Source organism: Ambystoma mexicanum, chromosome 4q, assembly GCF_040938575.1.
Source record: "Ambystoma mexicanum isolate Mex_15411 chromosome 4q, UKY_AmexF1_1, whole genome shotgun sequence".
Lineage (NCBI taxonomy): Eukaryota > Metazoa > Chordata > Amphibia > Caudata > Ambystomatidae > Ambystoma > Ambystoma mexicanum.
Genome location: NC_090928.1, coordinates 538387502 through 538414799, shown reverse-complemented (window position 1 = coordinate 538414799; position 27298 = coordinate 538387502). Strand labels below are relative to the sequence as shown.

General features: G+C 46.2%; 1 protein-coding gene across 1 annotated transcript in view; it reads right to left on the bottom strand.

Annotated features, from left to right (window-relative positions):
* Positions 1 to 27298, bottom strand: part of ECT2L (epithelial cell transforming 2 like) — a 2055529-nt gene that overhangs the window by 1078436 nt on the left and 949795 nt on the right. Inside the window, exon 12 of the mRNA XM_069608104.1 lies at positions 18417 to 18599. Coding sequence (XP_069464205.1) covers positions 18417 to 18599 — 183 coding nt within the window. The remainder of the gene's footprint in view (positions 1 to 18416; positions 18600 to 27298) is intronic.

Below are 27298 nucleotides of genomic sequence, written 5' to 3'. Positions count from 1 at the left end.
CAAGAGATTGGTGTGTGTGACTACTTATTGTGCAGATAGTAATACAGTATTCCCCCTAGACATAATATCTAGCATTTGATAAAAAAAAAACAACATAATTATGAAAATCTCACCATTTTTTGCATTTAGAAAGAATACAACTATTTGTGAAAGAGCAGTCTAAACCAGTGGATAAAACAATTGGCCAATATATTGGCAGAAGCATGGTATTAGGACACTAAACATGCGCTGAGTGGGTTTGCTGTCCCATTGCTAAACCTACATGGTCATACAAAAATATTAAAGAACCATGGACAGATTGAAATCATAATCAAATATAAAAGAAAGACCATAATTCAAATGTAGCGGCAAGAGCATGGGAAAGAGAGAAAACATTAAAAAAGGAAGGGGAAAATATACGACACTTGTTTGTAATTACGTGGCGCAGACAATGTAGTAAAAAGAGACAATTCATTGAAAATCATTAGCCCGAGATTGAGTTCTTACCCAAATGTGGGTCTACACTCTTAAGACCTGTGCGGCATCCCATGCTAAGTCTTGGAATAGTATTAATATATATCTATTGTTTTGCTTGTTAATTAAAAAAAAAAATACTCAACTTAATGAGGACTAAGGCAGGAACCCATTGGGGAGTCGATATGTTTAGCCTCCATATTTTTGTTTGTTTTTTGTTTTATTGGTTAAAAAAAAACATTTTAATCTTTAACATAGATAAAAGAACAAGAGATAAAAACAGAAGAACATATTTTTTTTAAACGAGCAAATAAGTAAATAGCCAAAACAGCAAAAGAAAATAAAATAAAAATCAAGAGACAATAACAATCTTCCTAGCACATGAAATCATTACAGAGGAGCAAGAGCATCAAGGTAGAGAAAATAATTATTAGTCAATCAATAATCAGTAGGCAATAATAATTCTGTCTACCATACATTTAATCATTTAACTTTAACTTCTGCCTAATTCAAAAGAATAAACAAAGCAGCTATCAACTGTCAAACCATGCCCTTTGTACTGTACTGACAGAACCTCCCTCCTTGACCTACTCTATGAAACCCGTCCATCACCCTCTTCAAGATTTAGTTCTGTGAGAAAAGAGGTGACGGCGAGAACAATGGAGGTAGTAAGGCCAGCTGGGTATTCTGCCCAGATCTGTTCACCCAACCCCCTTTCTATTGAGCTTTGAAATGTTACCAGATGATTCCAACTGGCTCCCTGGATCGCTAAACACTCTATTAACAGATGTTTTAAAGTTTCACTCTCCTCTCCTACAGAAACGGCAACACCCCAGATCGGATTCCAATTGGCCGTATCTAATCATAACCTGCTTAGTCAAGCACAGATTCCATCGAAATCGCAAAAAGAAGCACCTTACTCCTTTCGGTGGATAGATGGCCAGAAAAGGTGCTAGTGTGCCCTGTTTTTTATGATCTGTCCTAATAAGAGAGGGGTAACCATGCATATTCTCAGTTGTGGTGAACCAGTCCCGGCTACAGAGAACCCTCTTCACTCTACTTGGATCTCATATAACATCCTCATATGTAGATGTTATTTTAGATAATAAGAGCCCACGGTAATCACACATTTCACTAAGCCATTTACATAATCGCGTTCATGTCTTCTCGGAGTGAGTTGGGTTCTGGACACACAATGGTTCTAATTAGTGCCAATATATTTCCATTGTGCACATGCCAGAAGAGATGTCACCTCCAACTCATATCTATATATCTATAGCAACAGATTTGGGGACCTGTAATAACGCCAAACTCAGGCTTGCAAATATGGCAGTATTTCAAGGAGTTGCAATGGATATACCTTCATCCCATATAATACATTTGAGATCATTTTCCTCTCATAATATTTGATAACAGCTTTTACAGAGTAAGTCCCATATCTGGCTTCAAACCTCTTGAGTTGATTTGTCAGTGGGATTATTTTCTCCTGCAACCAAATGTTTAACTTTGATGTGATGGATTTGCCAGGGTATTAAAGCCCAGATATGTTACTGATTCCACCCTCAAGACTAGTTCAGAATCAATATGCCAATTCAACTATTTATTTATGCATCCCTTTGTAAATTGCAGTATACAGGTCTTTTTTGCATTTATTGATAAACCATGACCAAGCATGTATACAGAAAAGATGTCTAATAGTCTCTGCTGACCAATCTGGGAGCAATCAACAATGGCAATTGTCTGCATATGACATACAGACTGGCCTTGTGTTGTGTATAGCTGGAGAAATAAACGTCTTTGGGCCCACAGAGAGTCGCTGATATCAGAGAGATAGAGGTTAAACAGGCAGGGGGAAGTATGTCATTACTGGCTTTGGAAGACTACTGCACCATCTAGGCGGACCTGGACCTCCGGGTTGGCATATAGTCCCAAAATCAATTTCAGTAGACCCATGGGAATGTTACAGCATCAAAGGCTGCAGTTAGATCGATGGAGGCCATGAAGACCAGGGAATATTTCACCTCCCACGCCAGATTTTGAACCATCTTCACCATCAGCCCATTCAAAGTTGTACTGAGTGCTCTTCGAAAGCCAATCTGCCACTTGATCAATCAGCCCGAAGATACCACCCGCATCTCTAGGTGTGACAGCAAGATTCCTGCAAAAATCTTGCTGTCAACATCCATAAGAGCTATGGGCCGGTAATTCAAAGGGTTCCATGTGATAATTCTGCGGCAAAAATATTGTGATACAAAAATATCGCCATATTTTTTGCAGCAAAATTCACAATGTACCCTGCGGGGGACACCCCCGCAGCCCCTGCATTCTTTTTTAATGTGCGGGGGACACCCCCGCAACTCCCTCTCCCACATAATATCCCCAATAAAAATATCACCTATGGCAAACCAAACGGCCATATTTACGGCGATATTTTTGTTGAGGATATTAATACCGGATACCATTCAAAGGGAATGTTCAGTGGGCCTTTCTTAGATACTCCCATTAATGTCTTTTTTAATACAGATTGAAAGCTTGCTGAAAGCAGACAACTCAACCTTAACGATTGCTTTATGAAAAAGATGTAAGAGTTGACCGGGGACCGGCAGGAACGAGAGGACTTAACGAGTTACAATGTGATGGGATTGACGTTTGTACACATTTTTTAAAGGTTTGATTTTAAACCAATAAAAATATAAAAATAAAATAGATAATATAATGGTAGTATGGATGATTTGGCCCCAGAAGATGCAAACTGCTTGGTTGAGATTATGCTGTGAAAGAGGGGTTCGAGAGCGTTTGCCCATATGTCTAGGTCACTCTTCAATAGAACATTTGACAATTTATTTGGGCCCAGAGTCTTAGAGGAGCTACTCCTTTGGATCTTATCTCGAATTATCTCCACCGAGAACAGTACCGGGTCCATTTTGGCCTTGGCATCCTCATTGAAACACCCCACTTCACAACATTTGGAACTGCTGCAAAAAGAAAGCAAAAATATCCAACCCATTCTGAATTCACACTATTCAAAAGCTTCCAGAAAGCCTTTGTGTTTTTGTTTCTCAGCTGCTCAAAGAGTGCCTGTGCATCAACTTGGAGTCTCCTACGTTTGGATTGCTGCATCCATTTTCAATAACTCTGCTTTTTTTGTTTCACCAGTTGCCTCACAACCTCAATTGACATATCCCCTCCTCGCTTTATGTGACCGATCTCCCTTCTCAATTGCCTTCTTCTCACCACCACCTCCTCATTATGTGTGTAAATGAGGGGTCTGTCGAACGCTAGTGCTGCTTTGCTGATTGGAGTCAACCATGATGGTTGCAAATGTTCAAAATTGGAAGGTGATAACATCATATACTTTCAATCAGCGAACACGCCTTCCACAAAGTCCCATATGGATATATTCACTCTCTGCGCCAATACCGCAGTCCAAGATACACAATTACTCCTTGGATCAACTTCTGTGTCCATTGCCCTGGCCCCCCCCGTAGATTGATTGAGGCCCCAAAAGCAAACCGAACCACCAGTTCATGATGATCACTCAAGTTGGATGGTAACACTTGGAGTGATACGCATTTCTCCCTGAGCCAGTCCCCCACAAAAAAGTAATCAATGGTCGAGAGAGAATTTCCACTTGACCAAGCCGGGTTTGGTGGGATATCCCCTTCTACCATTTCATTCAAGGGGGACAGTCCCAGATCACCCATGATTTTCAACCATTGGGAGCTATGTCGCTGCTTTTTTGTCCGCCCCATTCTCCCTCCTAGCCTCCCCGGTACTTGAACCTCCTCCCTACAATCAGAGTTCAGATCCCCCAGCACCTTCATCAGCCCCTCCACATTTTTTTTAAAACCGTTTTCATTTTCTGATTAAAGGTGCAAACAAAGAAACATAAACCAAGTGACTTCACTGTGACAATGCATTTCTAAATACGTTCCACATGGGCATTACACCTCTCTGTATTTACTCAATACTGTGGCACACCCATAATGCAGCTTGTGCACGTGCCTCTTTTATCCCCCTGCCCCTCTTAAGTGCCAAGCCTGTGTACAATTGTGAACTAACCTCTACAGTTCTCAGGTCTGGGCTTAAAGTGTCCTCGACATTGAACATTCTCTGTGTCAGTTTGTTCCATGCTGCCACACCTTCACTCCCCTCATGCATCCCCTTTTGCAGCGCTCTGTGACACACTGCCATCTCTGCCAGTAAACAAGGTTTCAGGTCTTCCCACCAAGCCTCTATCCTGAGTCCCTCAGCCAATTTCCAGGCCATTGCTATCCTATGCTTGGCCAGGATGCAAATCATATCCTTCATTTTAGATTTATTTATTTATTTATTTGCATTTTTAGATATATGGGCAGCCTGCCTAGCCCCACTCGAGAACACTCCCAGCAGACAAGACTCAGGTGGCCATGCTTGCATCAAGATCCCTCATTTTTTGCACCCTCTCAGCTATGTTCTGCCAGAATCTAACTATTACCGGGCATCTCCAAAACATGTGCATTATGTAAGTGTTCCCATGGGTGCATATGGGGCAGACTTGGTCAGCACCTCTATATATGCTTGACATTCTGTGTGGTGTTAGGTACGCCCTGTGCATCACGTATGTCTGGGCATGTTTAAATTGTGCATTTCTGGAGACTTTCTTGGTGTACAGCAGCACTCTTTGCCCTTCGGTGTCTGTGAAAGTTCTCTCTGCCTCCCGTTCCCACTGCCTGCGCACTTCCAGGTCTCTGGACCCCGTCCCTTCCAGTAGCAGGTCGTAAATCCTGAAGACCATGTGTTTCCCCTCTGATATGTCGTATAAGGTGTCCAGTGTGGCGTTGGCTTCTTTCCCTGTGCCCCTCAATCTCTTGTCTACCCTACTCATTATTCCCAAATACATCAGGAACTTTCCCTTATGTGTCTCATTTTCTCTCTCTAGGATCAGGAAGTCCAGCATTTTACCATCCTCAATGAGGTCCCCCACTGTTGCTATCCCTTTTGTCTCCCAGTGCTTCCTAATCTGTTTGATCAAACCGTGCTGTGTTCATGGTATCCCTGCTAAGGGAATGCTCCCGGAGTAAGGGTCCGGGACTCCTAGTAGTCTCCAGGCTCTACTCCACAGGTCCCGACCTAGTTTCAGTAACCCAGATCGTCTAGGCAATTCTAAATCTCTCACTCATAGTATTTCTTGGCCCTCCACATATTTATCACACCACACATTAACCCTCAAAACAAGATGGTCTAGGAAAGGAATCAGCTTTACCACCTTCTCATGCCAGTATATGTTAATAATCAACACATTAATTGCATTATTCTGCAAGATCTGCACATGAGACACTAGTGCCCCAAATAATTAGGAATCTGAGTTCAGAATTTTGATGTTGCTGGCTGATTTAACCAGGGTAAGTAATCCACCGGAGGGTTGTCCAAACAACCCCCTCTTTGCAGGCTGAGACACAACTGTATAACCATCCATAACCAGGCTAATTTGAAGCCAGGACTCCTGTAAACAGATCAGCCCTGGAGAACCCCCCATCAATGTTCCACATAGTATTTGCAAACAGGTTAGAGTGACCCCTCGTATTCCACGACATTAAGGCAAATGGCAGGGGGTCCGCCCGATTACTCTTCTCCTTCTCAAGGCTGCTAATCTCTGCTCGTCTTCATCAGCCAAGACAAGTCTCGCGTTTCTTCCGATATCTTAATTTTCTGTTTTAGAGCTGAGATCCCCTTGCTTAATTATAGTTGTGATGATATAGGATTAAGTGACTTCTCCATTACGGTTTGGGGAACAAATCGGGTGAGGGTGAAGTCAAAAACTCTGAGGGCATCGCTCTCCTGCATCACAATGTCTGCCACCAATTTTGATTTGAAGTAGACTATAGATCGATCCAATCTCTGTAACTCTGGAAAATGAACTCTCAACATATCTTCCGACGATATCCCTTTCAGTTTTTCAGCTTCTGCCAGGAGACGCAATATGTTGGAATGATTTAGTTGAACTGCCTTTGTTTCTTTAATTGCAATATGATGAGGGTTGTTTTGCTCCCAAGAATTGCGCACGCAGCCAAAAATTAAAGTGCTCAATTAGGCGTAGTTTAATGCAATTCAAACAGCAGCCGACACGTGTTTCGAGCTAAACCTCTTCTTCCAAGGCTGCAAAATTATGAACATATTTTGTACATTTTTGACAATCAAAGTATTAGGATGAGCAACAATTGGACATGAGACAGAACCAAAGACCATAAAGTAAGCATTAGGGTGGCATATAAAATGAACGTCAAAAGAATTTCCCAACATGATATGACAAATGAATTAGCATTGCAGAGTATAATAATATAACATGGCATAATAAATTAAACATGAAAGGATGTATGACCCATTGATCATTGGAGTTAATCGAACCGTCGAATCAATGCCATGTGTAAAAAAGGAAAGAAAAAGATAAATGTGCATAAATGATGGGAACGGCCCCGTAAATACAAAACTCATCACACTTGTGTCTAAGTGCTTACAGTTAATAGGAAATTAGTTTTACCTGAGGAGGCTTGGCACTAGTTCTATTGCGTGGGGAAAAACAAAAAAATAAGAAACACAAGGTGTTTGTATTTCAATGGATAATGTGCATGTTCGAAAAAGCCCCAATTGGTTGGCTTTCATAAATTTGTCAAAATTAAATTATTTGGCTAAAACAAGTTTACCCAAATTAACTTACATCTATTCTTACCTTTATATATGGTAGATAGATATCCAATAAATTTTCATTTGCGGCTCCACTGCAAGTGGGAGAAAACTAAGTTAGCCGCTTAGCATATGAAGAAATTAATTAGCACATAAAGGATAGTATATAGATTATAAAACCACACCTATATAGACGCATGTGCGTATTGAAACGTAGCTGTCAGGCAGACCAATTGCGATGTAATGGAGTGAGATTGGAGCAGGCACGCGGCATCGGGTAGAGGGGGAGGCAGAGGGGGACAGAAGAGGAAGTATCTAATTAGTCAAATGATTAGCACTCGCGAAGGCGAGACGGTCACATGCGCTTAACCCCAGGAATGGTCATCCTGTCACCTTCATTTATGTCTAACCGTCAACCTGCCATAAACTGGCTCTCTCAGAGAGCAAACCACGGTTTCCACAAATGTGGCAGATGTTCAATGTGTTGCTATGCACTCGAGACTTCAAATATTGACTTTGGTAAACTTGGAATGTTCAAAGTGAATTCTTCCATTAATTGCAATACAAAATTCTGTGTTTATTGCATTCTATGCCTATGTTGAAAATACTACATTGGTAGTACTATCAGACCTCTCAAAATAAGAATACGCGAACATTTATCTACTATTTCAAACCAGGAGTCTAAATATCCACTTGCCATGCACTGGCAAAAATCCCATCAGCTTGATTACAAGTCACAGATCAAATTTGTGGGCATGGCTAAAGTGTCCGTACCACAACGTGGAGGTAATCTTACCCTCAAATTGAGACAATTGGAAGCACAGTTAATTTGTCAATATCGAACCGTATCCAATGGCCTCAACAGCGATCATGAACTATCTGTGTTTCTCTGAAGTTTGTACGTATTCCTCACATCAGACGAGTATGGGGCTCCATACATACCTATAGATAATTGATGATGGGAACTGTCCGGTATTTACAATACTGATCATTTCTAATCAAACTATGGCTTGACCACTGTTTAGTGTAACTCTCCCACTTCTATTGGTTTGCAAGTACGTAGCATCGAGAATTGGGGGACATTGGGACCACTAATCATGGCCAATTAGATCCTCCTTATTCGTTAATCAGGGTAATCACTGGCACTGGCCAGAATTATTAGGACTCCCTCAGTCCTAAATAACCACACATTTTTTGGACATATAACAAGACTTCATTGCTAACGCTTCGTGTGAACATTGCTGGGTATTATTTAAATATAGTCCCATCCCCCGAATTACACTTCGGCGGCACCCCCATGTACATGGAATTTGTCCCTTATTTTAACTTTAATGATATTACTGGCTCTTGAACTTTAACTTAGCTGCACACCCGTGCATATAGAATAGGTCTTGGGACCACACCCAATATGGCCACCCCGAGCTCACGTTGGAGCTCTAGTTGTTCACATGGCGCTGGCCGCATTATAAATACGAGCTCAGACATCACGCGCGAGGCTCTATCTCATCAGTCGGGTGGAAACGCCGGTAAGTGCAGGTCTTTCGCGTCGGCCCCTACGGACTATTCGCCCTGAGGCTAAGCGCATGTGACCGTCTCGCCTTCGCGAGTGCTAATCATTTGACTAATTAGATACTTCCTCTTCTGTCCCCCTCTTTCTCCCCCTCTACCCGATGCCACGTGCCTGCTCCAATCTCACTCCATTACATCGCAATTGGTCTGCCTGACAGCTACGTTTGAATACGCACATGCGTCTATATAGGTATGGTTTTATAATCTATATACTATCCTTTCTTATGTGCCAATTAATTTCTTCATATGCTAAGCCGCTAACTTAGTTTTCTCCCGCTTGCAGCAGAGCCACAATTGAAAATTTATTGGATATCTATCTACCACATATAAAGGTAAGAATAGATGCAAGTTAATTTGGGTAAAGTTGCTTAGCTAAATAATTTAATTTTGACAAATTTATGAAAGCCAACCAATTAGGGCTTTTTCGAACATGTAAATTATCCATTGAAATACAAACACCTTGTGTTTCTTGTTTTTTGTTTTTCCCCACGCAATAGAACTAGTGCCAAGCCTCCTCAGGTAAAACTAATTTCCTATTAACTGTAAGCACTTAGACACAAGTGTGATGAGTTTTGTATTTACGGGGCTGTTCCCATCATTCATGCACATTTATCTTTTTCTTTCCTTTTTTACACATGGCATTGATTCGGCGGTTCGATTAACTCCAATGATCAATGGGTCATATATCCTTTCATGTTTAATTTTATTGTGCCATGTTATATTATTATACTCTGCAATGCTAATTAATTTGGCATATCATGTTGGGAAATTTTTGTGACGTTTATTTTATATGCCACCCCAATGCTTACTTTATGGTCTTTGGTTCTGTCTCATGTCCAATTGTTGCTCATCCTAATACTTTGATTGTCAAAAATGTACAAAATATGTTCATAATTTTGCAGCTTTGGAAGAAGAGCTTTCGCTCGAAACACGTGTCGGCTGCTGTTTGAATTGCATTAAACTACGCCCAATTGAGCACTTAATGTTTGGCTGTGTGCGCAATTCTTGGGAGCAAAACAACCCTCATCATATTCTATTTATGTGCACACTGTAGGCAGGGTGTTCACACATTGCTCCTATTTGCTGCCCATCAACCACTCTACTCTCTGTCAAGTGCACCAAAACCTCAATTGTCCTTTTCTGCCACAATCTCTTCTTTCTTTAATTACACTTTCAAACACTATTCCATGGACAGATACAGCTCTTTTCAAATCCTGAAATTGATATTTTATGGGCGGCCTTGGCCTGCCTAGCACACCCATCCCCTTCGGACTGCGCTCACCTCCAACCTGTATGGGGGCAGATGGCCCCACTTATTAAAGGGATCAGTATTCACACGTGGCTCCTGTGCCTCTAGGTGGTTGCCCCCCTAAATTCCTGGGGGTCATAGCTCAATCGTGTTGCTTTTTTCAATGCTTTTTTTTTCGATGCATTTTTTTCAATGGTATGGCATTCGACGGTTTGGCAGTCGATGCAATGACCAGATACTGTTTTTTTTACTATTTGGTTCATAAGCACGCTTCTTCTAGAGGGAGCTTTGACATCTACACCCCCCTCGGCGACTACCAACTTGCCCTTGCGTCAGATCAATACAAGGTGGTGCGGCCACATCTTTGGCGGGCACCCAGTCTCTCATTAGGTCCTCCTTCGGCAAGCTTTTCTACTTGGTCACTGGGCTCCTAGGATGTGGTTTACCTGCAATGTCGCCACACCTCAAGGGATTATTCACCCCACCACCTAGGGGCCCCTCCTTACGGAGAACGCCCACTCATTCCATTTCATCCATACTGACCACGGGCCCCCTTTCAGCGTGTACAATATAGTGGGCCCTGGATTTTGTCTGCTTCTCCAGTGGATGTCCCCCCCGATGACTCTCTTGGGCCCATGCTACTGAAGCGAGCATTGAAATGGGCCTCATGCGTGGGGTTACTCGTTTCAAGCCCAGCCTTCCTTCTGGTGGGCAATTCCTTTGAAAACAAAAATTCTTTGGCTGCCGCATGGAGTTCGATTGTGTCAAATAAAACAATAGGGACTTCAGTATGACAAAGTTCACTTGTGTCTCAATTTTTAACCCTTCATAAATGGAAACCAATATGCACAGCATCTGGTTAATCTCCAACAGGGACTGTTTCTATGGTGGTGCGGCTTCACCTTTCGGCCCTCCCCATAAATCTGAGGAGCCAAGAGGGTCTTGTGCCTTTGGTGGACTCACCGAAAATAATGAAGAGTCTAACTCAGCTGCTAGGCGCTGCCCCATTTTTAACGATGGTGAAGAATCCAAATAGGTTGATGAAGTTTCAAACCGATTAGTTTGGGGCAACTGCTCCTCTCGTGAATGAGTCTCGGGTGGTAGATGATTAAGGCTGCCGTTTGGAGGATCACAAGGTACCACCTCCTTTAATCGTGCCCTTCTACTGATTACTTTAGACCCCTTTTGATTGGTTTCAAAATATGAAGTTATAAGGTGCGCAGAGTCTTTCAACCTGCCTCGCGGGGGGCCACAAGAGTGTTCTGGGAACTCAGCCTCCCAATAACAACTTCATCCTTGGACATGTCCATACAGTCAATGTGTTCTTTATTAGGGTTACAGTCATTGTCTGTGTTTGAGGAAGGGGGTAATGGGAGGTTTACCCCAACCAGCATCTCTGCATCAGTAATTGTGCTTGAGGGACTTGAATCAAACATGTTAGGTTCCGGCTCCCTGTGAACACTCTGGAAATTGTACATTCAATGTCAATCGCCACTAGGTCACGTTAGAAGTTCCACATGTTGAACCTTTAGCCGGCACAGGGCAAAGACTTACCCCGTCGCCCTTCTGCCTGCACCGACTGCAGTCACTGTTTCTCTCCACTCACGCCCCACTCCACTCCACTCTGCAGTATTCTGGTCTACTTAAATAAAACACTGCCTTCAAAGATAGAATGGGAAAGCAGACTGGACACAGGTCTAGCTCTGCTGACTGCAGTGACTGCTTCTCTCCACTCACGCCCCGCTTAGCCTCAATATGATACATAAAGCAATCATCAGAATTATACCGGACTATAGTAGTGCAATATCAGTTGGATCGATGGACACACTAAAACAGAAACTCATGATAATGCAAAGCAATGCTTTTCAAAATTTGCTCTAGCACAATTAACGCTATGACAGTAGCAGTGTTAAAAGTGTTGATAGGGGATATGCTGGTCGATTCATGACAAAATATGCATAAAATACTGGAGTAAAACTAAAAAGTTAAGCAGGGAACAGAATGTGAAAGCATGCTTAGTTGAAAATGTGACTTATACAGGCTAAAGGGGGAACATATGGTTATCATCTGAAAAATAATATGAAACAACTTAAACAGAGTAATATAGTGAGAATTGAAAAAATGAAACAAATAAGATTTGCAAATTGAAAATAAAGTAAGTTGAGTCTGTATATGACTGATGGACAGTATTTCAAAACAAGGTGCTAAAAGTGAAAAAAAGGAAAGGTACAATCTAAAAACATACATGTACAAGCCTATAGAGGTGCCTCATAAAACCAAGATAAAAGGGTCATGCTAGAGTACGTTATTGAACATATTGGCTTAATGGCAGGAATACATTGTAAGTTACTCACTGTTGTGACTAACATACTCTTAGTCCATAGTCCCCTTTCCTCCATACTGTATGGGCATCCCTTCCAAGGTACGGGCGACAGAACCTTTTTCCACCAGAAAAAACCTTCTTTCCCTTTAAATCTAGAGGCGTGCAGGGGCGCTCCAGGGAGCTTGCGCTGCCCTGACTCCGCCCTCCGGCGCCAGACGTCAGTCCCCATTGTTGCATCAACAATAGATTTAACATTGCCTAATGACACCAGTATTATTATGGGGGAGGTCGGTGGGACGTATGGAGGAGAGGAGACTATGGACTAAGAGTACGTTAGTCACTACAGTATGTAACTTATAATTACTCTTACATCCAATCCCCTTTCCTCCATACTGTATGGGCGATTACAACTGATTGTAGCCCCAGGGTGGAGAGGAGACCTCCCCTTAAGCAAATAGGTTCCAGAGAACCCCCTGTCCGAAAGCCACATCAGATCTAGAGCTGGCATCCAAACAGTAATGCTTGCAGAAAGCCGAGGGAGAGGCCCAAGATGCCGCCCTGCTTATGACTTGCCAAGGGACATGGCGCTGGAATGCGATGGCCGTTGCCTTGGCCCTGACTGCATGGGCATGCATGTTGGCTGGAAGCGGCTTGTAATGGCCCTCGTACGCTTCCTTGATGGCGGAGACCCTCTAGCGGGATATGGAGGCCTTAGAGGCCTGGTAGCCTGGCTTCGAGCCTCCAAACGTGAGAAACAGAGCGTCCGACTTGTGGAAGCCCTTGGTCCTGTCCAAGTAGAATTTTAGGGCACACCTGACATCCAGGCAGTGCAGCACTCTCTGTGCTTCGTCCTTGGGATCGGGAAAGAACATACGAAGGACTATTTCCTTGTTTAAGTAAAATGCAGATGGAACCTTGGCCAGAAATGCCGGGTGCGTCCGCATGACTACCTTGTCCTTGTGAAAGGTGGTATATGGTCAGAGGCGACCAGTGCCTGGATCTCACTGACTCTGCGAGCCGAAGTAAAACCGACTAGTAAGGCCGTCTTGATGGTGACCAGCCTAATGTCCACAGACGCCATTGGCTCGAATGGTTTGTGCACCAGGACGCCCAAGACTATGTTAAGGTCCCACACAGGGTGAGGTCTCTTGACAGGTGGGTAGAGCCTAGCGAGACCGGTCAGATGTTTGACGATAGGGCTGGAGGAGGAAAAAATGCCTTCCTCCGAGTTCCTGTAAGCCCCAATGGCTGCAAGGTATGTGCGGCAGGTGTCCACCTGTACGCCCGAATGAGGGAGGTGTGCCGAAAAGGAGAGCACGTCGTCCAAATTGCAGGCCACAGGGTTAATTCCCTTGGAGTCTGCCCAGTGGCAGAATCTGGTCCATTTGCTTTTGTACTGGGCACTGGTGGCTTTGCTTCTGGCGCCCTGTATGATCTCCAGATTGGCCTGTGAGAGGCTAAGCTGCCAAAGCGTTACCAGCTCAGGTACCACGCTGTGAGGGCTAGTTTCCCTGGCGCAGGATTCTGCCCCCCTGCTGTGCCAGAAGATGTGCTAGGCCCGTCGGGAGGTTTATAGGGGGCCCCTCCGAGAGGCTGAGGAGCTCCGAAACCCATGGCCTGGCTGGCCACCATGGAGCTATCAGAATGATTAGGAGTAGGTGAGAATCCTTGATCTTGCAAATTACCCTGTGGATCAGAGGAGTGGGCGGAAAGGCGTAGTCTTTCATGCCGGTCCACTGGAGGTGAAATGCGTCGCCCAGAGAGCCGGGGCCCTGACCTTGCCAGGATGCGAACTGGGGACACTTCTTGTTGTGCCAGGTGGCAAAGAGATCCACGTGGGGGTAACCCTACTTGTTGAAGATCTCCTGAGTAACGAGGTTGTCTAGCTGGCACTTGTAATTGTCCGCTCACAACCTGCTGAGCCTGTCCACCTCCAGGTTGGATTCCCCCAGGAGGTGGACTGCCGTGAGGTAGATGTCGTTTTCCAGGGCCCACTCCAACATGCCGATTGCCAGTCTGCACAGAGGAGGGGATCTGGTGCCTCCCTGCTTCTTGATGTAGTACATGCTGGTCGAGTTGTCTGTCTGGATGAGGACAACCTTGCCCCTGAGAAGTGGTAGGAATGATCTGAGCGCTAGTCAGATGGCGTTCAGCTCTAACCAATTGATGTGGTATTCCTACTCCCGTCGAGTCTTGGTGCCGTGGACTGAGAGATCATCCAGGGTGGCTCCCCAGCCCTCGAGTGAGGAGTCTGTGGTGATAGTGACCTGCGCCTTGGGTCGCCGAAAGGGCTTGCCCGTCCGTAGGTTGCAGTTCCTGGACCACCATGTTAGGCCCGGGTGGCGAGATGGAGGAACGTTGACCATTTCGGATTGAGACCCCCCGCTCCTGGTTCCAGGAGGCCGTGAAATGCAGCAGAATCCTCCTCATCCTCAATCTCGTCTGCGGAACGGCTAATAGGACCACCGCCAAGAGACCTAGGAGATGCTGGTACCACCATGCCGAGGTCACCTCTCTGCCAAGGAAGTGGGTGGAGGCCCTCTCGATGGCCGAGATCTTGTCCTCCAAAGGAAATACCTTCTCGGAGCATGTGTCCCAGATGAGACCCATGAATGTCAGTCTAAGTGGGCTGCAGCTGCAACTTCTTGAGATTTAGCAAGAAGCCCAGATCGTGCAGTGTGTTCATAAGGGCATGAGAGGAGTGGTGAACCGCTTCCAGAGATGTAACCCTGACGAGACAGTCGTCCAGGTATGGGTAGATGTGGAGGCCCTGCGCTCTGAGAAGGGCATCCACTGTATTCATGAGCCTGGTAAAGACCCTGGGGGCCGAGTTGAGGCCAAAAGGAAGGACCTTGTATTGAAAATGGTAGTCCATGATCCTGAACCGTAGGAAAGACCGATGGGGCTGCCAAATCGGGACGTGGAGGTGTCCGCTATAAAAGCTGGCGTAACCATCTTGAATTTTTGTAGGGGTAAGGAGAAATTGAGGGTGGAAAGGACAGGCACAACTTTCAGGCCTGCCTGGTTCTTCTTCTAAATGGCGAAAATCCTGGAGTAAAAGCCCAAGTCTCTTTGGGAGGCTGGGACTTTCTCCACTGCCTGGCTCTCTATGAGCAACCGGATCTCTGCCAAAAGAGTTGCTGTCCCAACCTGTGGGAGTGGAGGGGAGGAGGGAGGAGAGGCTGTGATAGGGAGGCAGTACCCCGTGGATACTATGGAAAAGATTGAGGGGTCCGCGAAGTTCTGGCGCCAGAAATGTGCGTGGAGAGCAAGCCTGCCCCCCCCCACTGGAGACACGTGGACCCGAAGGGGCGTGTCATGCCTTTTTTCCCTCGGAGTCTGTCGCGAAGGGAGGGGGGGGCTGGAAAAAGCCCTTACTCCCCACCCACCTTTTTGCTGCTTGCGCCGGTTCTGAGACGGCAAGTGGTTCAGCTGCCTGAATCTCCATTCCTGGAAGCTGCAGAACCCTCCGTACGTCTGCCTCCCGTCAGAGCGCTCCTGCGACTGGGTGTACGACTTTGGTATGGTCTTTGTCAGGATGGATAAAGACTTGGCCGTTTGTGAGCTGTTTTTCTTTGGTCCAGCTCTTCGTCCGTGGAGGAAAGAAAGAGGTCCCCCCTTCGAACGGTAGATCTAATATGCGTTCCTGAATGTCCGGGTTGAACTTCGTTGCCCGGAGTCAGGCTGTCCTTCTCATATCCGTGGCGATACAAATGGCACGGCCAGAGGTGTCAATATGGACCACAGTGGATTCCATGAGGTCATGTGCCACCAACTGGGCCTTGGCAAGCCCACCTTAAAACGCGATTGGTTCTGAGTAGGGAGTTCCGGGAGGAAGTCTGCAATTTCCCGCCATTACTTTTGGTTGGCGACAGCTAGCATGGCATTAGCGTTGGCCTGACGAAGGTGCAAGGATGCGTTGGAATAGAGTTTCTTGCTGCACGCCTCCAAGATCTTCTCCTCCTTGCCTAGCAGCGCCGCAGAGGAGGAGGCTGACGACGACTGAGGCTTGGAGTATAGTAATGCTGCAGCGATCACCGAGGAGTGTGGCTGAGGATGGGCCAAGAGCAAATCCCCCTCCATCTGCCTGTACTTGGCATCCATGCGTCGATTGACCGGCTGGGCCGAGTGTGGCTTGACACAACCCTTCTTGGCCAGGGAGACTAGGTCGGTTTGCAGTGGAATCCTCATTTTGGCAGAGGGGTGTCGCGAGAGGACATCAGCCAGTATCCACTCTGCCGGCTGCTTGGCCTCGGGTTGGGGTAGGCACAGATACTCTGCATGCTCTGCAAGATGTTTGTGGAAGGCCCTGGCTGAGGATGGCGTATCCGTATCCTCCTCCTCCTCATCCATATCCTGTGGATCAGAAGGATCCTGCGGAGGTGGAGGAGTAGTTGGTGCTGGAGGCTGGGGTACAGGGACAGCAGGCCAGAGGATGAGGAGAACTCGGAGGCTGGTACGGAACAGCCAGCGGAGTCGGCTGGTGAGCCGGAGGCAGTGGCTGCGCCAGGGTTGGGGGTGCCAGGGGAGGTGCTTGTGGTGCCGCTAGCATACTCGGGAGGACTTCCCTGATGTCGTCCTTAAGGATAACCCCCATCCAAGTTGACTTCATGAGGCAGAGGAACCTCTCGAAGAACCCCTCTTCACTGGCCATAGAGGTGGCAGGGGGTACTGATGGGGTAGCCGGGAGCTGCTGGAGCCGCTGCATACCCTTGCCCGTATGGACGCAGTGGGAAGCTGCCCTGCGCATAAGAGGGATAGGCTGTAGGCCATGTACCTGGTTGAGGCCTGTCCCACCTTGACACTCGCTCCTCGCCGAACTCCTGGAATGGCATCGGACGGGTGCCTCTGTCTGGCACGGCAGCCATTTTGTTGAGTTGCCTGCCATGTGCCTGCGACGTGTTGCTCGGCTCGCTGGGCCCAGCCTCCTCCAAGACTCTTGTGTGTGGAACATGTGGCCTACCCTGCTCCTCGGGCCTAGGCCCAGTAGGTGTGACACCCTCCACCTGGGGGTCGGGTGAGCTGCATTTAGGCGCCCCCTCGGACGTATTGCCGGTACTAGGGCATAGCCCCTCGGCCATATTGCCGGTACAAGGGCAGAGCCCCTTGGATAACAATCCGGTACGAGGACCTTTCGGTCCCTCAACACTACAACCGGGAGGATCCAAGGATCCCTCGGCACAAAGACCAGTAGCTGCAGCAGCCTCGGTGCACGTGCTGGTATAAGGACCTGACTAGTCCCTCCCGCATGGGAGAGTCCGTGGGAAGGAGTCTCCTTTGCAGGGTGCGATGGATAATAGCGGCCCTACCTTGGGCTTGGCTCGATGTTTCACGAATTTCTTGAGGTCCTCTGGAGGTGACTTCTGGAAGACCTCTAGTCTGTTCTTCAGCACTTTTGAGGACAGCGAGCCACACGCTGTACAGGCTTGCCATCCGTGGTCTGGGCCAAGGCAACGTAGGCAGAGGGTGTGGGGGTCTGAAGTTGGGAAGAGTCTGTTGCAGGATGGATACCTGCTGAACCCTGTGGAAGTCGACATGCGCCGGGGAGGAGCGTGACGCCTGAGGACCGAGCACCTGAAAGATAAAAAAAGACAAAGAATGGAATTACATGGCTGAAGCCAAACCCAGGAGCGCTGGTGAATTCGGCCCGTTCCCGTCGACATGGAAAGGGGGACTGAGGTGTGGCGCCGGAGGGCAGAGTCAGGGCAGCGCATGCTCCCTGGTCGGCACCCCCGCGCGCCTCTAAATTTAAAGGGGACGAAGTTTATTTCTGGTGAAAAAGGTTCTGTCTCCCGTCCCTTGGAAGGGACACCCATGCAGTATGCAGGAAAGGGGACGGGACGCAAGAGTATATTTCTTTTTTTAAGGGCTATCCATTTCAGTTACTAGGGATTTTCGTTCAAAATCCTTGAGCAACCATTTCGACTGTTTTTTACATTCAACCAACATGTGCAGCATTCAGTTGACTGCACCACCAGCAATTGCTATCCAAGCTCAGTTTGAGGGAAAACCTTTTCTTTGGGGACCAATAAGTTCAACAAGAGTGTCTCTTGTGTAAACATGGCATGTTTTGTAGTGTCAAACGCTTTCTCCCAGTCACACAGTTCAGATTTTTTAATATAATCACACGTTCCTTATATGAGTCACAAAAACACTTACCAATGATCCTGCCAGAGACAGTCTTCTGCAGCCGCTGTATATATGGTCGCATTTGTTTCCTGATGGACCTTATGGCTTCCTCAAGGAGATCTGCGAGCCTGCACCATATCTGGAGTTTCACTTCACTGAAGTACAAAAGAGGAGGACACCCAAATCTCTGAGTTCCCAGCCACTCACCCATGACTGTTGAATTAAAAAAGCAAGTCAATGATTAAACTGTTTAATTTTCTGAAAAACAGATTATTTGGAACACAGACAGGTAATTGTGGGGGTGTCGGCAAGAAATTAAACAAACAGCAAAAATATAAGTCTATAGTTTAAAAATGAATGACACTAAAAACATTAGGATTTGTAGTACTTCCTAAACTCAGTAAAGAACAGTATAGCTGCCAGCTATTTTTTTATTAATTTGAACCGCTACAGTGAGATGTGAATATTTGTGGTGAAATGAGAATTAACTGAATTCATCCACAAATAATTGAAGTGAAATGTGAAAAGTGCAGATGGAGAGAATCAACACAAAAAGAGGTGACACCAGCAGACAAGATGTAGTGAAATGTGAATACTTGCAGTGAAATGTGAAGATTTGCAGTACATGAGGACAGCTGCAGGGGGACCAAGAACAGCTGGATAAGTAAGTAACCTCAATAAAAGGAAATATATTTTCATTGACAAAAACGTTTGCCTACAACAACAGTTCTCGAGGCTAGTCATTTTCCACTGGGGAGTGGTGCTAACAATTTGCCCCCAGCAAATTTATCCCCGACAATTAAGTTGTGCCTTAGAGTGATTCACTGGCGGAAGCGCCCTTAATCGTTACTGGGTAGAATAGCCCTCTACAGAATGATTTCACTCGTCAGAGTTTGTTTTTGTGGTTCAAAATTCCCCATGGATATTAAAAAGAAAGGATTTCAAAACAATAGAGTATATTCTTAAAGTGACTCTATGACAAGAACAAAGGCTGCGTAGCTGAATTGCCACTCCCTCTCCAATTTTATCTGGGAGGGTGGATTGTATCTTCCTAATCTACAAATGTCTTACTGTGTTTCCCTAAAATAGTGAATAACAGGTGTTTTAGGAGAGGGGAAATCCAGCTGGCAGAGCTAGAATGGAAAGGTTTAGGAAACGGTGAGAGGCTTGGGGGGCAGAAGGAACCATGGGCAGGAGTGATATTCCACAAGTCATAAAGGCAGTAGGGGATACATGGACGCAAACAACAAAGTGGCCTGGATGGAGGGATACATTTATGTTAGAATCTGCACTATGGGGAACACAAATAGGAAGGTTTCTAGATTGACTGGTTTCAAGGATTGGGAAAGTAAGGGTATAAAGAAACTGGGAGATGTCAGTCAATGTGCAACTAAAAATGTTCAGGCCTTGAAGGAGGAGTTTGCTTTGGGAGGAGGGTTCTATAGATAATTGTAGTTGCAACGTGTGCTCAGATGATATCCCTGGGATAATTTGACATTTCCCCACAGCCTCACCAATTAAATTGAATAGTTCTGATGCACAAATGGTCTTCATAGTTCTATCTTATATAAAGCATTGTCATCCTTTACTGTGACCCCATAGAATCAGCTGAGACTGCACTAGTCAAAAACAACATATACAAGAGTGGAGATATCCACCACAATGAATTGTAAAATGTAGTATTATTTTCATTAATCCCAGGTGACATCTCTTGTGTTTTTGTCTAAGCATTTTCCCCAGATGGGGTATGGGGATTACCCACCTATGGGTTCAGGAAACTGCATTAGTCGGCTGATGAAGGTGAACTCTCAGAAGATGACAGGAGTGGCTGCACTAGTTTGTGTCTGCATCTTATTCAATTCTTATATTAGCATAGTATTGCTATTCAAAAGAGAAACTTCTTGCAATGCGTAGGAGGTGGGATAATCACTGTCCCAGTTGTTCTGGAGAGGGATACATTTCCTCATATATATGAGGGGGCAGGAGTGTCTAATGGTACTGAAACAAGATTCTCAGGAACTACAGTTTGTGATGGAGGATACAAGAAAATACAAGGGTGGCTCTCACTGGGCTACTGGATAATCTAGCAAATCGGAACCCAGTGATTTTGTAGCTTAATATTCACTACACATTGTTCAGTGCAGAATATCAATCACCAAGAAATTAACCTACAATAATTTTAAAACAGGTACAGTTATTTTTTGGAAAAGGGAAGATCTTTGTTTTTATAGAAGTCGGGTTGTGGTTGGGTGTAACTGGGAGGCTTCAGGGGTTTTCTCCCTGCATTTTGCTGCTGCTGTGAATTTTAAAATGGGGAAAATTCAAAAAATAAAAATGTGCGGATGAAAAGAATTGGGGGTAAAAACATAGCAAATCTACTTAATATTTCAAGGCTATGGGGGGGCGTGGCCAGCATGCATGGAGTGAAGTCGGCAACCTGAGGAGCTCCTGCCCATGATCCTACACCAAATGATATTACGGCGATTAAATTGGATGTGCAGCGATAAAAACTACGTGTAGGCATAGCAGAACTCTTTTACTGAACTCGACGGAGACGATGGAAGAAATCGGCACTGGTAACGCAGAAAACAGAACGATCGAAAAGATCCCCCTGCGGCACCCAAAATGGCGGCCTCCATCGCAGAAACGAGCAGAGCATTACAATAGTGAGCCCGAACTGAGAGCCGACGGGACTGCTGGGTGAGACCGCCAACCGGAACCCTCTTGAGAGCAGAGGTGGCGATCAACATTTAACGCCCCTACAGGAGGATCTCCCAGGCGAACGCACAACGCTGTACTCCACTGTCGAGAGGAGAGGCTCGTGGGCTGATGTAAGCCCTGATAAGCGGACAAAGACACGTAGAGACAAACGAGAAAGGAGAAACCCTGCCAGCGGACTCGCACTGACCGCCCACCATTAACCCTCGCGGCAAAGAAAGAAGAAGTGCCAGTGCCGGAGAACGGTGCCGCCCGGATAAGTGGGGCCGAGACACTCGACCTAGTGATCGCGGCCACAGAAGGCAGATCACTAAGAAAATCTCGAGTCACGAACCGAAAGAAGACGTCCACCTGGTGTCGGAGGTGCAGTAGGTGAGCTCGGACGGAGGAATCAGCAGTAATACAGAGGGAGCTGATCCACACACAGCGCGCCCCAATCAACCACGGACTAGAGGTTAAGCCATCTCAATGTATGAGAGAAACAGGACACAGAACCGCAAACAAGGCTTGGCGGTTGCCTGGGAACTCCAACGCAGCATGGGTCGCTGAATCTGGCAGCCTTTACCGGATCAATACCACGCACCACTTAGAAGCCACCAGCAATTAAAAGCACAGGAAGTGACCGCTCCTCACTGTGCTGAATATCGCTCCTCAGTGCTGGGCATTGAGGATTACACCAATTTCCAGGGCAGGTAGCAAAGCGCCCTGGCTGTGAGGGACTATCAACAGTGGAGGCAAAAGAGTGCCGCTGGAGGAGAGCTGGACAGATACAGGTAACCTTCTCTCTACCCACCCTAAATCGAAGTGGTGAACACTGAAACACACGTCAGAAGACCAGAGGGCCAAGGCGAAACATAAGGCCCGTAGAAAGGGGATCAAGACCTACTCTGCTGTGGCATAACATCTCAGCAAGAGCTACCCACAGCAGACCACCGAACTTCCAAATTGGTCATAAGGCGAGAGTACTTGACCCACTGCATAAGACTGGAACCCCCGAGCGAGGTAATGTCACATCCCAAAAACAGATCAAAATCAGTGACAATGGACTCTTTCACGACAGTCAGACCAAAGCAACAACCAATACAGGAAGTTACTGCCACGGTGGAACCACCAGCCCTGGTGGTAGACCCCAGAGACACTCAAATCCTGCAGGCCATTGCAGCACTTCGGACAACCATAGAAGACAAGATAGGGGAAATAAAATCAGACATACAACTAATGAGGCAAGACGCCCGCAACTTGACGGAAAGAGTGACCAAAACGGAAGCTTCCCTACAAGAAACCGGCGAGGCCACACAAGATCTGAAAGCGAGAGTTCAAGAACTGGAATCAACAGTGGCTAGACTTGAATCCCGCTCCGAGGATGCGGAAGGTCGTGCCCGCTGAAATAATATCCGAATACTCGGAATTCCGGAAGACATGGAAGGCCCGAACCCCACTGAATTCATAGAAACAATGCTACTCCAGGGAATTGGGGCAGGTAAACTCACCCAAGGATTCTCTGTGGAGCGAGCCCACAGATCTCTTCAGAAACCTGGGTCACACCCACGTCCAAGAATAGCAAAAATTTTAAACTTCTGTGACAGGGAGAGAATACTAAGATTCTCAAGGGAAGGTGGAGTGATTAAAAGGAATGATTCTGCTATAGTCATGTACCCAGACTACACCCCTGTGGTGCAACGCGCGAGGAACTCCTTCATACGAATAAAAGCAAGACTACCGAAACTTAACCTTAAGTACATGCTACTTTATCCGGCAAGACTTAAAGTACTCTACAATGGAAAGGCAATCTTCCTAGAGACTCCAGCTGCAGCAAATATGTGGCTTGAACACAATAACCTCGCGGAGGACGCAGAAGAAACTATAAAAGGGAACAAAAGATGAATGGACGACCGGAACAGCACAAGATGGCGACTGCTACACCAGGCAAGCACGGCCATATCTATGAAACTCTATTAACGCCGCAGCAAACAGTCAATGCAATTGGGCAGGAGCACGAAGGCCCAATCACAAGAACACCGAAGACCCACCCCACCTGGTACAGTGCAGGTGGAATGACTACACACCACCCGCACCGAAAGGCCTGGAGAGGTCCAGAAGGCTCGGGAGCCCCCGAGCGTTGTGAGTTTGAAGCAACTGCTGGGGGCAGTTCTTTGTTGTTTTCTTCAGTTAAACCATTCATCGGAATGGTAGTTGAGAAAGTTGGTAAGTCTCCAAGTGGCAGAATGAGGGCAAGGGGTGGACGGGCGGAAACAGCATACCTAAGGAGTGAGAACTTGAAACTAAAAGAAATCTGTGGGGACTTAACTATAATTGCAGATAACCCTTGTGAGGGGCAGGGGGACCTTGAACTCACCGCAGAACCACCATGGCTACGCGAATAAGGATAATGACATGGAATGTGCAGGGCCTGGGCACTTACCTCCGTAGAAACAGAAATAAATCCTATCTACATAGGAAGAGAATAGAGATTGCTCTGCTCCAGGAGACACACTGCACTAGAGAATCGGAGGCGAAACTTGGGGAACACTGGGGGGGACAGGGATTTGGAGCCCCCTATTCCAGATACGCAAGAGGGGTTTACACCTGGATCAACCCCCAAATACCATTCCACCTAACTAAGATTGTAAAAGACCCAGAAGGCAGATATGTGATAATATGGGGAAATTCCGAACAAATGGAAATATGCATAGTGAACTCATACTTCCCTAATAATAATATTCCAGCTCACTTGAAAGTGCTGGGTACCAAAATGCTACAATATAGGAACAGTCTTTTTGTATGGGGAGGCGATTTCAATTGCGTCCACAACCCAGAACTGGATAGGTCTCTGCCCCTATCAAAAGGCCCTTCAGCGACCACCACGTCCCTGAACGCCATGACGGACGGGCTTGACCTAGCAGATGCATGGCGAGAGCTACACCCTGAGGAGAGAGGGTACTCATACTTCTCGTCCCCACATGGCCTCCACACAAGACTAGATTATTTCTTCACAAGCAGGGAGCACTTACCCCAGATAGAAGGTGCGCAATACCTAAGAACCATTTCGGACCATTCCCCACTCCTGATGGAATAGAACCATATTGGCCCCAAACCTCCCATCCCCATGTGGAGAATGCCTGTAGAGACCTTGAAAGATCCGGCATTCAAAGATGAGCTGCAGGACTCCATAGATAACTTTATAATAGAAAACACTGAAAGTGTGGAACACGTAAGCACACTATGGGAAGCCCTAAAAGTAGTAACACGGGGAGAAATCATAGCAAAAGCCGGAGGTATCAGGAGACTAGTACGCAGCGAATTAGACCAGAAGGAGCAGGAAATTGTGAGGTTAGAGGCCGCCCCCATAGACACCCCAAAGAGACACGAAGAACTTAAAACACTTAGAGAGAATTGCAATGATCAGATTGGCTAAATTTGATTTTGTTACCAGAACAAACAGAACACATGCAGAGGCAGACAAACCTGGCCGGTTACTGGCCTGGCTCTGCAGAAAACACCACCCCAGGCACATAAACACTATATTGCAGGATGAGGCTGGTGAGCTACACCGAACCCAACAGAGCATTAACGACACTTTTAAAAGCTTTTATGCACAATTATAATCCCATGAAGACCGAGTTCCCCAAGAACAAATAGTTGATACGCTCGAAGAGATAGGTCTGCCCAAATTATCCCCTGCACAATCTGAAACCTTAGATATGGATATCACACCTGAGGACGTAACAGAAGCGACTAGATCCCTGGCTACGTGTAAGACTCCGGGCAGCGACGGACTGCCCCCGGAATTTTACAAGGCATATGAATCCTCATTGACACCTCTATTACACAAAGTCTTCTCGGAGACTTAAGAAAGAGGGATCCTATCTGATAGCATGAGAGAAACCCTTGTGGTCCCAATGCTCAAACCCAATAAACGTGCAGATAAGTGCGACTCCTACCGCCTGCTCGCCATGCTCAACTATGATGTAAAAATATTAACAACAATCCTAGCAAAGAGGCTGTCCAGGGTAATAGGCGACATTATACACACGGACCAAAATGGTTTTGTGCTTGGCCGTAACTCTGCTATTAACCTGCGCAGGCTTCTGCACATAATAGCCCACACTGACACAAAAGGGGAGAGGTATGCACTATTATCCTTAGACGCCATCAAGGCATTTGATTCTATATATTGGGAGTGGCTGGTGGCAGTTCTAGAGGGGTTTGGCTTAGGCCAAGGGTTCATTAGATGGATCAAAATTCTCTACAGCAAACCGAGGTCACAGCTGAAATCTGGGAAATATGTGTCGGAGGCATGGGACATTTGCAGAGGAACCAGGTAGGGCTGCCCACTCTCACCTATGCTTTATATATTGGGTCTGGAGCCCATCGCCATCTACTTCAGACAACAATTTTTTGACGCAGGAATACGGCTAGGCGGAGTGGATCACATCATCTCACTCTATGCCGATGATGTACTAATACATGTCCGAAACCCCCACCTCAATGTACCGACAATGCTGGAAGTCCGTGACAATTACGCTAAGGTCTCAGGCATACAATTCAGCAGGGCCAAATCCTGCTTGTTCCCCCTAGCAGGCCTGAAAGATAAGAACGTAGAAGAACTCCCCTTGGTAGGCATAGAGTGGCAGACCACTTCATTCAGCTACCTCGGGATACAGATAATGCACACCACGGAATTAATGCATGAACATAATACAAGGGCGGCACTCCCTGCACTACGTAAATCGATGGGATTCTGGGCAAAACTACCCCTATCTGTGATGGGCAGAGCCTCAATAGTTAAAATGATCGTCCTCCCTAGATTCCTATATGGGTTCCAAAATGTGCACTACTACATCACAAAACCCTTCTTTTAACTACTCGATACAATAATCTGGGAATTTGTATGGGGAAGAGGCAGACACAAGGTGGCTTTATCCGCATTAGTCTTACCATATAAACAAGGAGGTATTCAACTACCGAACTTAGAGAAGTATTATCTGGCAGCTCAGTTGGGCTTTGTATCCAAATGGCTAGCAGATGAGACCACTTCAGAGACGCCTCTGCAACAGACCATGATGTCCCCGATACAACTGAAAGAACTAATTTGGGTCCCCCAAAACCTTAAGTAACGCACCCTTTCTGGTGATTTTGGGTAGGAAAATATGGCATAGGACCAAAACGATCATGCACTTAAAGCAACCATACTCCCCAGAAGTACCAATAATCTCGGGCTGAGTAAAACCGATGTTGAGCTAAATACTATCAGGCTCTGGGGAAAAAAAGGGGTGTATACTTGGGGCGACATATACGCTGAAGGAACCTTCCGGGAGTTTGCAACGTTACAGGCAGAAGATGATATTCATACCGGCCAATACCTTTGGTACCAGAAGATTCGCAATATAGCACGAACAAAATGGGACACCTGGCCAGAGGAACCAGACACAGACCCTCTCATTACACTGATGTATAATCTGGGAGAGGGAGGGGAAAACAGTGTCCCAAATATATAGCCTCCTAATTGACACTCCCAACCCCCGGGATGCTGATCTAAAGAATAAATTGGAAACTGACATGGGCCAGGTAATGACAGACAAAGAATGGGATAGAGCACTGACATTCCCCAAAGAAGTATCCAGAAACCACAGATTCCGATTGTTACAGATAAATGTACTATACCGCACTTAACTAACCCCAAGCAAAATGGCTACATTCAGCAAATCCACGCAACCTAACTGAACCTGGTGCATAGCAGATGACGCAAATTTGATCCACATGCTATGGGAATGCAACAAGATACAGAGCCTCTGGGCAAAAATAAAACAAACATGTGAGGAAGTGGGCGTGACCAGGTACGAGTGGACCCCAGCCGAATGCCTTTTGGGAACCTATCCCAGACTAGCTAAACTCAAGCACTCAGTTAAACTGATGGACATAATGTGCATAGTGGCTAAAAGAACTATCGCAATGTCATGGAAAAACCCTGCAGGACCAAACTATAAAGTGTGGCGCAACGAGCTTGAAAAGTGGGCGAATGCAGAAACAAGGGCCTGGGAGGACAGTGTAGCCAGATTCACCGAAGAATCGAGCATGGCATCAGTGGCATGGAAAAACACCATGACAAAATTGTTTCATGCCTCAGACGACAAACCGCCTTGAACAAATCACCTGGGCAGTCTTAAGATCCATGAGGCTTAAGTCACTCGACG